We start from the raw sequence: 15,859 nt of genomic DNA, 5'->3' as shown, positions 1-15,859 counted from the left end.
GTGACGGTGTAATTATCACAGTATATGTAACTCATTAGATTATGCTTATACTTATTTTATCTGCTTTTGTCTCAGAAGCTAACAGTGATGGAAACACAGGGGAACAGACAAAAGGAGGTAAGCTGAAATTAATTAATATACATAACAGTTTTAATTTTATAACAAATATTTTATTGAATTACAAGTTTTACTTAAACACATTAGACTACTTTGAATCCACTTGATGAGGATGTAATTGATATAAAAACGTGCATATAACGCACACTACTCCCCATTCCAGAAAAATATAGAACTAATTTTTTTGGATTAAAAAATATTATCCTGTTTTGCCAAATGAAACAATAGCTAAATCCTAATCCTTTAGTTAGTCCTAACTGGCAATAAAAGTCTAATTTTAATATTTTTGCAATTTGAGGGAAAATGGTCCAAAAACATGCAATTTTGCCTGTTTTCTCACAATTGTAGTTACAAAATTGTAAGACTTGGCACAAGTCTAAGCATTCAAAATCTTGAGTACAGGGTAAGAGTTAGCTCATAATTTTAATATTATATGTTATTTTTGCTAATTGGTTATGAAAAAGATTGGAAAATGTGTTTTCCAAAAATTTGAATGCATGAAATTAGTCTTTACTTTGTTCAAGTCTTTGGATTTGATTGTCACAGAATACGAAAAAGGTCGAAAAACGCCCTAAAAATGCATGTTTTTGGCCCTTATTTCCAAAAATTTACCAAATATTAAAATTTTACTTTCATTGCCAGGTAGGACTAAGTAAAGGATTAGGATTTAGCTACGTTTCATTTGGCAAAACAGGTTAATATTTTTTTAATCCAAAAAATTAGTTCTGTATTTTTCTGGAATGGGGAGTAGTGACACTACTCAGTAGTCCACTCTGTGAAGATGTAATTGCCGTATTGTACATAACACAGACTACTCAGTAGTCCACTTGGTAAGGATGTAATTATCATTGTGTATAGACTACCGGTACTAAGTCCGTCTACTTACGGATGTACTTTTCATAGTGTATGTAACTACTCAGTAGTCGGTAGTCCATTTGGTGAGGATGTAATTATCGTAGTGTATGTAACACATACGCAGTATCCACTTGGTGAGGATGTAATATAATTATCACAGTGTATAACACAGACTACTCAGTAGTCCACTTGGTGAGGAAGTAATTATTGTTTCTTTCTTTATTTCCTCCATTTCTATAGACTATAACTGAAGTGACAAATATTAATTAATCTGTGTTTGTTTCAGGACCTTACAGTGATAGAAACGCAGGGGAAGAGACAGAAGAAGCAAGTAAGCTGATATTAATGAACAAAATTACATTTAAAAATCAACCTTTTTGTTTGAATGTTTAAAATCATTTCATGAATTCATGATTACACATAGAGTTATGATAATTGTTTAAAGCTGAATACAAAACTATGTTGTCTTTGAAAAAATAAAAGTGTGGTACAATGGTATAATTAATTGTTAAGTTATTAAAATTGTTCAATATTTTAAATGAAATGTTAGGAGGTGAACAATCTTACAATTTGGAATTTTTTATTAGTGATCCAGCCAAAAGTAGTTTCAACAAGGAAACAAATTGCTATAAAGCTGAACAAAAATGATTATGTGTTTCCAGTAACCATGGTAACAGGTCGTCCGGGGATCGCTCGGCCGGTCAGCAAAATATTTAATTTTTATGCCTCCACCCATGAGGCATACTGTTTTTACAATGTCCGTACTTCCGTGCTTCCGTCCGCATGCTGTGTCTCGGGCATGGATGGGCGGATTGACTTCAGATTTTCAGGATAGGTGGGTTATGGTCAAAAACTGTGGATACTTTTTGGGGTCTCATATGAACAGTTTAAATCCTATTGCAACCAAACTTGAGTCATAGCTGCACTTTGTGAACCCTCATATATTGGTGGTGTTGTAAAATACCATTATTTTGAGACTTTTGGTTAAAATTTGGTCTCATATGAACAGTTTAAATCCTAATGCAACCAATCTTGGGTCATAGCTGCACTATGGAAACCCTCATTTATTTATCTGGGGACCTTTTTTATACTTTGTTGCATGTAGTCCTACAGGGGCCCATTTTCCGTGTTACCTCTTTTCTCGGAGGCTAGGGTGCGCACGTGCCTCAAACTTGGTGGGTGGGTGCATCTTGACCACAGGCAGAACAAGTTTGTATTGGTTATTGGGTCAACACAAGGTCACCTGAGGTCATCCAGAGGTCATCTGAGGTCAAATTAGCAAAAACTGTGGTATGGGCATGAAACTTGGTAGGTACAGTCAACATTTAGAGCCAAATTTTTGGAAGGTCATTTTGGGGTCATCCGAGGTCATACAGGGGTCATCTATGGGGGCCCATTTTCCTTATTTACCTCTTTTCTCGGAGGCTAGGGGTCGCACGTTCCTCAAACTTGGTGGGTGGGTGCATCTTGACCACAGGCAGAACAAGTTTGTATTGGTTATTGGGTCAACACAAGGTCACCTGAGGTCATCCAGAGGTCAAATTAGTACAAACTGTCATATGGGCAGGAAACTTGGTGGGCACAGTCAACATAAAGAGCCAAATTTTTGGAAGGTCATTTTGGGGTCACCAGGGGTCATCCAGAGGTCATGTGAGGTTAAATTAGTAAAAACTATCATATGGGCATGAAATTTGGTGGGTACAGTCAACATTCAGAGCCAAATTTTTGGAAGGTCATTTTAGGGTCATCAGGGGTCATATGAGGTCAAATTAGTAAAAACTGTCATGTGGGCATAAAACTTGGTGGGTGCAGTCACCATCAGCCAGGTAATCGCGACAGCCAAGTCATTCAGGGGTCATCTGAGGTCAAATTCAGTCTGCCCTTGAGGCTTGAAACTTTGTATCAACTTATGAGTGCCACATCACTCCCTTTGGTGGAGGCATCATGGTTGACGCTGTGTGTCGAAAACCGCGACATCCGAGAACCGCGGTCCATCTAGTTTAAATATATTTTTGAATCAGCCACATGAATGTGGTCGGTAAGGCCAAATCAATGGTTTCTACAGGTAACAGACTGAACATAAATTGGGACGGAAGGAAGGATATTTTTTAAATATATCATGAAACATTTGAGGCCTAACTGAATTTGAATGGCAATGAATGAATAAATCCCACGCAATTGTGTGGAATAGGGCTTGGTCGATAATTAACATTATGGTCAATAGGGGGAGTGGTTTATGGTTACAATAATCAGGTTTATATTGGTCAAGATAAAAGTTGTGTCAAATTTGCCATGGAGATAACTGCATGATGTTATTATGTACAAGAATGAAAGTGAAATTTGTATATTCTCCTATGTAGATGACCTGACTTTTGTACGTGGCACTCAACAAATCATCCATGGAGATGTTTACAATGCTCAAACAATTACAATTGTCCAAGGCAAAGATCAAGAACCAGGCAATTCAAGGGCAGCAGAAGGTGAGTTATAAGAATTAGCTTTAGGCTGCGATCACATAGAAGTATACTATTCAGGTATGGTGCACGTTTTGCAGGTGCACGCGTATAGCTTAAATCGAGTAAGGTAATTTCGAAAAGGCCGTATACCTGCGTATAGTATAGTATAGTGGGAATCGTGCGTGTTCGATTTTAGTGCAGCGTATACCATCCTAATTTTTAAACTAAACCATATGTGGGTAAATTTATTGCTTTAATAGATGTACTATCTAATTCTGCACATTATGACACCTCATTGAATGCATTTGATTAAACGAAGGTTCAGCTTTAAAATTGGCAAACTGACCTATACTCGCCTGATGGAATAGCTTATAGCATATAGCAAATACCGTATACAGTATACTTCTATGTGACCGCAGCCTTATGCATAGTGGTAGAACAAATTTAAAAGTGGGGGAGGGCATATTTGAGACCATTCAAGCATTGCAGTGGGTGTGTGCATGACTCACAGGTCGTAGGGGACGGGTCACCCACCTCCACCCACACTCACCACCACAAAAAATCATATCACCAAAAGATATTTAAAAAATGCTAGCTTTTTTACATCAAGTACATGTAGGTAATATCATGATGTTCACAAAATTTGTCTGTTTATATATATAGACCACTTGACATGTGACGTCATTGCCCGGCAGTATGCGCACGCATTATGGTATTTTCCATTGTTCTTTGCCCTGCAGTGTGCGTGCGCATCGTAGTCTGCTCAGGGCATGTGTATTTTAAATCTCCCACCACATTTCATATAGTACAAGAAAGCCATTGAACAGTGAAGCGGTTCGTTCGGGCATATCGACAGACCAATCCCTCGCCTTTGTTGATAAACACTAATGTAAAGTGGTCTATATTAAAAGCTAGGAATTAACACAAATTGCCAATAATGTCAAAGGCTACATCAAGTTGTACAAAAAAGGTACAAAAAGTTGCACAAATTTGTGAAATTTTGTTGAATGTTTATGAGCTTTGTCCATCCTACAGTAAATCATTTTTTGCCACCTTTAACTTATTTTTCAGGTATACCTATAGACCAAGACAAGGCTGACAAAGATTTACGTGATGTGGCAATGAATGCAGGACTATCCCATGCTGATCTCCAAAATCTTTTCATAGAACTTGGTATAGCACAGCCAGATATTGAAAGAGGTGAAAGGAATGCAAATTCATTAGATTTCCAAATCCGTTCTTATCATGTCTTGCTATTGTGGAAATCATCTAATGGAAGGAAAGATAAAAGAAAGAAGATCCTTGATGCTTTAGTGGAATGTGAATTGGGTGAAGCAAAAGAGCTACTTGAAGAAAAATGGAGCCGCACTCCTGAAGGTAAATAGATCATCTTTGCCATTAAAAAGTTTGATGATTATGCAAAGGTTCAAAAGTTGACCCATGGCTGGGGCATACCCAGAACTGTAAGTGGAGGAGGTGCAAAATTGCCAGTGACTGATAGAGCATAGCAAGGGGAGGGTCTCATAGCATGGGGTCCAGTTAGGGTCCCTCGCTCCGGGAGCTCTGGGGATTTACAGAATTTCAGATGCAAAAATGGCTTAAGTTGGTATGATACAGAATATACTTATACCCTGGTGAAATGTCATATAACCATAGTAATTGACCAAGGTTACTGAGACCATGGTTGATCAATGGCATATAGCCAGGTTTCCAGAACCAGAGGGAAGGGGGCACAAACTTATGAATGTATCAAGAAAGTTCCTTTTTGCGAACAGAAATTGTGAATTGTTGACCCCGTTTGTCCCCAGGGCACTGGAGAATCTTGGAAGGGTAGTGGGGGACAGAAATGTTTTAGTGCACATTCAATATTAATATGTACCAATATCAATGTGACAAATTTGGTTAATTTTGAATGTAAACAGGCAAAAGGGAAGAATCAATTCACAGATTGTTGACCCCAATTTTTTTTCACCAATGACCGTCCTGTCCCAAAGACCTGTGTTGTACTGACATCAGTCCATTATTAGGAGGGAGAGGGGCACTGGCTCCCTCCACTGGCTATGCTGCTGTGGTTGATCACACCATGGTCATTGGTCAATCATGCATGAGCAATTCAAAATTCAGACTGAAAATTTTGTCACACCAAAATGGTCATTTTTGACAAAACATTTGTCATCTATTAAATATCTTTTTTTTCAAAAAAAGCTACATTAGAAGAGGACAGTTTTCAGTATAATATCAAAAGTGCAGGCGATATATATATATATATAACCCCAGATGTACTACATTACATACATCCAGACCAGTACGGTGTTATCACAAAATACCAAGAGGATTGTTAAAGTTTAGATTCTCCATTTTTCTTCCTCCTCTTTTACAAGATTCAAAAATTATAATCTGAAAAAAAATTGAAATTTGCCAATTGAGACAGATTTAAGCCAGCTAATACCATCTTGATGTGGGGATAAAGACAAAGAAAGATACGTACAAACTAATGCAGTATGCAAACCATGGAATGAATGTACATTAACACTGCACTAGTAAATATATATATAAAACCACATGGATAAGTAGACAAAAGTTAACAAAAATACAACCAAACTTTCAAGCAGATAAATTGCCCTTCCTCAGGGACAAACAACAAAAATATATTAAAGCAAATGATTGAAGCTAGGTACATGTTGATAGCAAGCATCAAAAATTAACTAAATTACAGCAAATAATAGAACTTGGGTAGCGAGCAAAATATCAAACCACAGAGCCAAAAAAAGTGGCATCTCTACAGAAAGAGAGCTGGCTTGCTACACAATTTACTTTACTTAGAGGCTGGTTTTGAGGTGTTTTATCTTCATGATTTTTAATGAAAATCTGTGATTACTCTGTTCACAAAAGGAATGAATCTTCCTTAGCCATAGGAAATAATATATTTTGTGTAATTGGCCATAATCTGATATAAACTAATTATTTACCAATACATTTTTTTTGTTGTAGTTAAAGTGACAAATAAAATAATTGAGGATATCAGGAAAGATCTTCGAGCCTTCTACATCAGATGCCTCTGTAAGAAACAGATGTACCCATGGAAACCTGGCACATATGTGGATCTCAATGACATATTTGTGCCCTTAACCATAGACATCAAAATACCTGGAGCTAGACGACAACATGTCAAGAAGCCGCTGATACCCTACACAAAATTTCTTGCTCAAGATCAAAAGGATGTACGGTTTATTCTGTCAGGAGATCCAGGACAAGGAAAGTCAACGTTCTGCGCCAAATTAGCTCATGATTGGTCTGAAAAGAAAGCTGGTTTGAACCACATACGACTTTTGTTCATTTTAGAGCTGGGTAAACTGGATCGCAGCAGTAATATTGAGGATGCAATATGTTCGCAATTACTTTCAACTGATTATGACCTCAACCCCAGTATTCTACGAAAGGTACTTCGAGATCCCAAGCTACGCAAAGCAATCGCTGTTGTTTTTGATGGATTAGATGAAGCTGCCACAGATCTGTTACATGAGCAAACATCAAATACCGGCAATGTCGTGAAGATTTTGCAATATAAAGAAATGCGAGAATGGAAAGTGCTTGTCACAATGAGACCTTGGAGAGAATCTGAAATTTTGAATCGCCACTCTGAATACGAACGTTTGGAATTACGGAAGTTGACCAAATCCGATGCCTTGACGTTAGTAACAAAGTTCTTCAACCAAAACCCAAATGACACAACAGCTATTGCACTAGGAAAGCGTTTGCAGACACATATAAAACAGAACAAACATTTTGTAGATACGTCAACCCCGCTAGCAGTGTTGTTACTGTGTTGGTACTTTGCTGAAACTGATGGGAAGAAAGGGATTCCAGAGAGGCGTCATCAGTTGTACACGGCGATCTTCAATACCATGTTCAGAATGCAACAGCATCCTTTATCTTCTCAACTTTTGGTAAGTATTATAAGTGTGTTTGAAATAGATATCGGATCACCTTTGACTGCATGCAAGTATGTTGAGTGATTCAGAATCGAAAATGAATTTCACCTAGAAGTAGGTAAATTCCTCAAATCAAATAAAAAATTATATTAAAAATTTACAAAAACCACAATTGCTCCCTCAATCATGTTAGGCAAGGTGCACACCCAATCAGATGGCAAATTTGATGTAATTCCTTTGCAGTTGGTTTTTCATACCCAGTATAGTGTGAACCACAGGGGTTGAATTTCTAATATCATGGTCTGCCAAATAAAGCTTTTCCCTCTCTCTTGACTTTTCAAAGCTTCTCTGAAAAGACTACCATTGGCATGTTAATGTTTGTGGGAACCAAAATTTCAAACCCTGAAGAAACTCAATAAGCAAGCACAGGAAATAGAAATTTTCTGTGTTAACACTTTTGTACCAATTTAGATGCCTGTACCATGGTGCATAATATGTATTAAAAGGTGTTCCAAAATGTTGTGCTGCAATTTGACATTATCATAGGTGTAGATCCCGGGGATGGGGCCAATTTTTTGCCAGGGGGATGGTCCATACAATCATCTCCCCAATGTTGACGCCTCTACATGGGTTTCTGACTAAATAAACCTCATATTTGGCCATTTTAGCTACAAAAGTGCTAATTTTTTCACGCTTCGCGCGAATTTATGAATCTTTTGCACTTTATTTCATCAATTTTGTTTCATTATGGCAAAATTTTTCGCGTGCATTTGTACCATTAACTTATTCTGTGGCAAAGAGATGCTTGATTCACTATACTTCAACAATTTTTTCCAACGTCATCCCCCCCAATGTCAAAAAGAAATCTACGCCACTGGACATTATGACAAAGATTGCTTTAATTGTGCCACCCCTTTCATTTGCCAAAAGTTTACACTCTCAAAAAACAAATGATTAATGTACCTCCCCTAATACCTCCTGCTAATACATACCTTTATTTTCCTGGGGAGAGATGGTTCATTTTGCTAAATCTGTGTGCCTCCTTCCATCTATGTGCAATGGAGATTAAGATTACCTGTATCTCAGTTACCAAGTTACCTTTTTGCATGGAAGTTGTGATATATCTTAGTAGAATCATAGATTATCAATTAGATAATCTATGGTTGAATACATTAAAAAGAAATTTAGGAACCTTCTTGAGAAACCCAGCTAATCATCATAAATCTATTTTCTTGTTAACAGGACCTGATTGACCATCTAGGAGAAGTAAGTGTTCAAGGCTTGACACCAACTTCAACACAGATTCTGTTCACAGAGGAGGACATGCTGAAATGTTGTACAGAGAGTGATATAGATGATGCATTGAAAATGGGCATCCTGAGCTACAGAGGACATGAAAGTGAAAAAAACTTACAATTTTTCCACAAATCAGGGCAAGAGTTTTGTTGCGGTAAATACCTCGCCAATGAAGACCATCCAGAAAGGCTGTCAAAATATCTAACGGAAATCCACACAGTCAAAGAGGCCTTAAGCGTAGGTTTAGTCCTTATGTTTACTGCTGGCTCAAAGAATGCAGCAAAGCTCATCATCAGCAAGTTGATGGATATTTTCAAGGACAAAGTTAAACCTTTGATGTCCCAATACTTAGATGAACAATTGCCATTTGACGACAGTGATGAAACCCTGTCGACTTTGTCGATTCAGCAGTTCATTGCATTGATTTTGGAGTGTAACTTTGAAGCTGATGCAAAGAACATGTTCAATGATATCTGGAAAGAAGTATTCCAAGATGGAAGAGTTTTACTCTACGGTATTTCTTCAAAAGTCGCTGTCTCTCTCGCCTATTGCTTTAAGCACAGTGAGCCTGATGCTGTTCGCAATTTAACGCTTCGTCCTATTGCGCACCCAAGTCATCCATTCATTTTTCGTGGACCAAACCTGAAAGAGTATACAGATGCTTTACAAAATATGAAAGGGTTTGAAAATAGCCAAATAGATGACATCTTTCGCGCATTTAAAAAAGCCAATAGGGAAGATTTGCATCCAGAGTGGGACCGCTATACTCCAGCACAGTCAGTTGCAAATATGGCATGCATAGCAGCGGTTCAACACAAAGGTCTGTCATCTGCATCAGAAACAAACATTTCATCAGTTATAGAGTCATTTCAGCACATTAACTTAGAAATGCTAGACTTGAATACGTTCAGACTTAATGACACATTCAAGTATATTGTACGGGCTGCTGAGAAGGGTCACTTGAAATCCTTATCAACATTGTTAGTCAGAGCAACTACCTCAGTAAATAACCACATGACAAGACTCATGACATCCCTTCCAAAAATGCCAAAGTTATGCAGACTTGATACCTCATTGAACAAAGTAGAGGCAGGAAAAACCATTCCAAAACTTGCAGAGAATCTCAACAAGCTGTACGAGTCATCCTCATTACGGCCCCGGTTGTACATGACACAAATGGATGTACCGGCTGACGATATGGCATTGCTAGTGCAAAATGTGCCGGCACATCTGAAGAAGTTGACTATTGATGGCAACGGAATGAACGATAATGTTGCAGCACATCTAATGAACAACTTACAAGAAACTTTAGTGTACTTTGCTCTCAGTGTACATAACCTCAGTCAGGACACCCACACTGAGTTGTTGCGGACATTATGGGTTAAACTACCCCATCTTGAAGAACTTCGGATCTATGGTAGCAACTACCCAGCTGACTTGCTTAAGGAAATAGGCCATGCATTGGAAACCTGGAAAGCTCTAGAATGGCTGACGCTTCACCCTAGTGCTGATGATGCTACAATTCCTGAAAATTGCATGAGAGACTTCCTAGCTGGAGTCAAGTCTGCAAGTGCCATTAAAACATTACGCTTGTACGGCATCGATCTTGGGAAGGATGATTTTGAGGAGTTGCTGACAGTTTGTGAAGACGAAGGTGTCACAGATTTACGGTAAGTTTCATTTGTGCTTTCTTTTTTCTTTTCAATTTTTGTGTGTAAGTTGTGCCAAGCAATTAGGCGGTGATTTGAAAACAAATTGTCTTGCATGTTTACACTAATAATATGTCACCTACTTCCACAAAATGAGTGTAAAGTCGCAAGTTGGGAGTTTCAAGACTTTCCTACTGTTGTGGAGTTGTTTTTTTTGTTTGAAGACATCTGTATAGTCAATTGTGAATTGAATACAGAGTATAGCATATTATGCTCCCATTCACAAAGGACATACCTTTGAATATACAGGTGTCTTCAAACAAAGAACAGCAACTCGACAATTGTAAGGTCTCGAAACCACCAACTTAGGAATTGACTTTACGCTCATTTTGTGGGAACATGTCACATATCATACTTGAGTGGTTCCAGGGTCAATTCTTCCTATGATTCAAACTGTTGAATTGACCCAAAGATCTTTTTGTACTTTCACGCTGATTTAATAAATACACATATATTGAGTTGTTGGAATCTTTCATATTTTGATGTTTCAGATACAGTAAACAGAGACTACCTGAAGGAGTGTCATCAGACGACTTGGATATGTACGACTTCCTTATCCTGGAATGAGATGTGAACAGAGACTACCTGAAGGAGTGTCATCAGAAGACTTGGAAATGTACGACTTCCTCATCCTGGAATGAGATGTAAACAGAGACTACCTGAAAGAGTGTCATCAGACGACTTGGATATGTACGACTTCCTCATCCTGGAATGAGATGTGAAAACCAGAGGACAAAGAGAAACTATACAGAAATTGAGCTAATTGATGTGTCATTTCACTGAAAGGTTTTTTCATTTGTTGAGAGAAATCTTTCAGAACAAGTACCACTTTACAATAATCATTGCCAGCTAAATTATGGACAGGTAGGTATATGTGACACGATCAAGGGAAATGAGTTGGATCACTAATATTGATTTTGAGATATTGGCAAAGAAAGAGTTCAACTTCTTTTGTTTTATATTGTTTTCAATGGTTGATAAATTGATGTAACTTTGTAAAGAAAAGTCATATCAACTGAGGGTTTTCAGTTTCTGAAAACTCTAAATGTCCTCTATAGAAAAATATGTAAAACTCATTTTTGACCAGGGTCATGTCATGATCATGTCACATATGTGCCCATCCACCACAAACTGGTCGTAAAGTTGGCATTTTCCATTTTGAGATACAATCAAAAACATTATTGGATTTCTATGTAACATACATTAGGAATTTGACCTTTGATGCACCATAACTTCACTTTCAGATGTCTGATGAAGCTGGTTGAGGTGTCATTTTAAAGTGGATTCTTTCAAAATCTGCAATAAACAGAAAATGATCTAGAGCCGGCTTTACTACCACTTCATGGTGGATGGTCACATATGTTCCCAGCTACAAAACATAGGAACAACTATGGACAAAAGACCCACAAGAAAACTGACCTTACTATCATAAGCAGTATATATGTCAATTGTGCTGATTCACTGTGAAATAAGTTAAAGGGCATTTCGTGATCCACAGCCTCATCCCCCACTTTTCTCAAAAAAAAGTTGAGATTTTTATATCACTGGAAACCTCTGGCTACATAATGTTTATGTACAAAATATTTCTTGCAGATTAATTAGTTTAGCAAAGATATCGTGAAATTTGAATTTCGTTCTTGTGCACCAGAACGAAATTACAACGCATTGTCTATGGCGCAGTGTAATACACATAATCATGCATAACTTCATGAACGCAAAAATCGGAATCAACTGAAATTTTGGGAATAGGTTTTTTCGTGGATATCTAATGAAACATTACATAAATAGAGGATGCTAGGATCACGAAATACTCCTTTAAGTGATGCAATCATCATAGATAGTGGTACATAGCGCACCAACAGACAAAGTCCCCATGCTTTACTTTGTATGCAAGAATTCTCCAATATTCTTCACATTCTGCATTTATTAACCCCATGAGAACTACCTTCCGATTGGCTAAAAAGAAGTTTTCATTATCAATTGGACCAATCAGCAATATTGTTAAACTAATTTCACCACACAAAAAAGTTGGGGTGAATTATTTGCAAAAAACTATTCTGATTGGTGATTAAAGTGAAGATATCATGTATATAATTGACCAATCAGAGGCAATGTTAGATCGGCAGGTAGTTCTCGGGGGTTAAACAGATACTCGCATTTCCATTGCGCATGGGAGATAACATGCACTGCAGTGAAATGGATACAACAAGACAGGTTTACATTCAGTCAATGCTGCAAATATTATAAAGCAGGTAGGTAAATGCTAATTGGAATAATGGCATTTATCACATTTTGCATCTGACCATTTAGCTTACCATAAAATAAGGGAATATTTCCTGTTGGGTAATATTGTATAGACCACTTGACATCATTGTCAACAAAGGCGAGGGACTGGTCTATTGATATGCTTGAACGAACTGCTACACTGTTCAATAGCTTTCTTGTACTATATGAATTGTGGTTGGTGATTTAATATGCACGTGCCCAGGACCGGATTCACCTTTTGGGGGCCCTGGGCCAGGCCACAATTCGGAGGCCCCAAACGAACCGTGAGGGAGGCACATGCATTCAAGTGGACACACAACATTAGCGCACGAAAAAATTTCAATTTTAGACTATTTTAGCCCGAATTGAAGCTGATTTTGCTATAAAACAGGCCAGTGCGCACAGAATTTTGCAATTTTTGTAGGCTATTTTGGCCCAATACATGGGGCCCCAAAAATGTGGGGGCCCTGGGCCCGAGCCCATCTGGCCCTATGGTAATCCGGCCCTGCACGTGCCCTGAGCAAACTACACAATGCGTATGCACACTGAAGGGCAAAGAACAACAGAAATTGCCATTGTTCATGTGCATACAGCTGGGCAATGATGTCACATGTCAAGTGGTCTATACTCTGATCAAGTTCAATACAGGCAGAAATTTATTTGGGTTTATATCGATATGTTTAGAAATTTTGCAAAATCTATTTTCCAAATCATGTTCAGAGTCATTTCAGAGTATTTTTTATATTGCAGAACCAATATAGTTTTAACCAATATAGTTTTTTATTGCATAACCCATGTATAATACTTTGTTTCACTTGGTGTTTGTAAATATTAAAAAACAATATTGTTGTGATTATGACATACTGCCTAACAGCACCCAACTAAACTTATTGTAATGTATTGTGTCAATAGAGGGGGACAAAGCTGTTTTTGCTTGGTCTTTTGGGCACCACCTCAGCAAATTAAATTATGTAAAGCATTGGGCTATTCCTGTTGAAATCTGTACATCTTGTATGGAAGACATGACCTTAATCACCCACAAAGGGGGTGTAGATTTCAAATGGAGTCGGCCATTCAGGTAACCCCATCTGAAAGTCACACTCCCTGTGTGGGAGATTATGGTCATGTGTTCCATAGGGGGTGTATGGATTTCAACTGGAAAAACCCATTTCACATGTTAGATAGGGATGGTTTATAGAGGCCTTGCATGTGACGTATCATCCCATAAATATGGCGGACTACTCAAATGCATTCAACAAAAGCATGATTGCAATCTACCGTGACAGTTAGTCTCACACACATAACCCTGCACTACGATCAAATAGGTTGATGACAACATTTGATTGAATGGACTGCACTCCGCCATAACTACGGTGAAGGACACCGGTTCAAATCCTTTGTTTGGAGCCAATCGATAAAAGAATGCAGGGCCTCTATAGTAAACTAACACTTGAAATTCTGAAAAGTCACAACAATAGTTAATGGGCTATATTGCAGTTGAAATCCATACACCCCCTATGGAACACATGACCTTAATCTCCCACACATTGTGTAGGTTTCAAATGTAGGCACCCATTCAGGTAATCCCATTTGAAATTTGCTTTGCCCTGTGTGGGAGACCCGGTGGGGCCACTTACATTACGTGATGGACATCATGCTCATGTATGGAGTCTCGAAACGCACCCTAAACGAGTATTACTCAGCGCGTGCAAAACATACCCTAAACAAGTATTTTGCCATTTTTTTAACACTAAGAAGTAAAAAATTCAGGTTCAGGTTCTTGTTTAATATAAGTAGTTTGATGTTACTTAATGTTTTACCCTACGATTTGTTCTGATAGAAGCCAAACATAGCCTATTTCACCCTTTTTTATTTTGCCATTAAACTTTGGTACCCTAAGAAAGTATTTTGCTTGGAAAAGTATACCCTTTTTCCTGATTTTTGGCATTTTTGACACCCTAAACAGGTACAGCGCTGTACTTGCCCAATGCTGAAAAACAACCCTTTTTACTTGTTTTTTTAAACAAGCATGGTGTCCACCTTGAAATACCACTGCCCCCCCGGTGGGAAATTAAGGTCATGTCTTTAACACGGGTGTATGGATTTCAATTGGAATAGCCCAATGGGATGTGATGCTTTACATCAAAAGGTACTTCATTATTCAAAATTCAGATTTGTATCATGATGACAAAACAAAATAAGCTTTTAAATCAAATGTGAAACGATCTGGTCCATGGGGGCCAAAGGAGGCATTTTTGGGAACTGAGTTACTGTCATTATTACATTATACATACAATAGGCTATCATTTACTGAAAACACCAAAGGTCTAGCATACTTGGTTCTAAAGTTATGACATTTTTTGGTGTCTATTTTCTGATGTATTTTATTGTTTTTTACTCCATATTTTTACCTTGATCTCAGTTTCAAATTTGCCGCCTTTGGCCCCCATGGACCAGATCGTGTCACAAATGATACATTGCTTTAAAAGAAGTAACATTTACTTGATATGATGCAAAATGTTTTTTTATTATTTTCTTTATTATTTGTTACTTTACTCATTATCTTGGAACTATTGTGGCCAACATGAGGTACCTTTTGACATAAGAGTGTCACATTGTGTTGCTGACCATGGGTACTTAATTGGGCTATTCCAGTTGAATTTCATACAGCAAGTGTGAATTTGAAATGAGGATACCTGAATGGGCAACTCCATTTATAATCTACACCCTGTGTGTGGGAGATTGAGGCCATTTCTTTCATGGGGAGTGTATGGATTTCAACTGAGATAGCCCATTGGTCACTGTAGTAATAAACATCGCTTGGCGGGAAAAACCTCTGATATGCAAAAAAAACCCAAAAACTGTTCATTTTCGGTAACCGTAACAAAACTGCATACGTATGGTATTTTTAAATCAAGTTGGGAGAAATGATCTAATCATGATGATGTGTATTATAGAAGTTTATAAAAGATATAGAATTCTTGTGGTACCTTGCAAAATGACAATGTTTAGGATTTCAAAATAAGAACCTGCATGTGCAACCATGACGGTTTCAAAATAGCCTGCCAAAGTCATGCAGGTTGGATTGGTCTGAATGAGGAATACTACAGGAACCAGCACCTTTTGCTAGAAGTCACACATGAGTAAATGGATAACCTCTGTGGTACACAAGTCATTTTGTCACTGTTACAGAAAATGTACAAATAACAATGTCAAATAACTCAAATTA

At 37.8% G+C, this 15,859-nt stretch overlaps 2 protein-coding genes across 2 annotated transcripts in view; both read left to right on the top strand.

The window, feature by feature from the left end:
• LOC140168155 (uncharacterized) overlaps positions 1-11,285 on the top strand; it is a 58,949-nt gene extending 47,664 nt beyond the window's left edge. The window contains exons 5-6 of the mRNA XM_072191478.1: positions 8,603-10,326; positions 10,857-11,285. Of these exons, the coding sequence (XP_072047579.1) occupies positions 8,603-10,326; positions 10,857-10,932 (1,800 nt within the window). The 3' untranslated portion in view covers positions 10,933-11,285. The remainder of the gene's footprint in view (positions 1-8,602; positions 10,327-10,856) is intronic.
• LOC140168707 (uncharacterized) lies at positions 42-7,444 on the top strand. Its single transcript, XM_072192118.1, has 5 exons — positions 42-117; positions 1,259-1,303; positions 3,333-3,452; positions 4,500-4,805; positions 6,420-7,444. The coding sequence occupies exons 1-5, from the start codon at positions 42-44 to the stop codon at positions 7,442-7,444; spliced, it is 1,572 nt and encodes a 523-aa protein (XP_072048219.1).
• Positions 11,286-15,859: the final 4,574 nt, after the last annotated feature.

Source organism: Amphiura filiformis, chromosome 13 (genome assembly GCF_039555335.1).
Source record: "Amphiura filiformis chromosome 13, Afil_fr2py, whole genome shotgun sequence".
Classification (NCBI taxonomy): Eukaryota; Metazoa; Echinodermata; class Ophiuroidea; order Amphilepidida; family Amphiuridae; genus Amphiura; species Amphiura filiformis.
The sequence above is the reverse complement of the archived record's forward strand: the minus strand, read 5'-3'. Positions and strand labels throughout refer to the sequence as shown.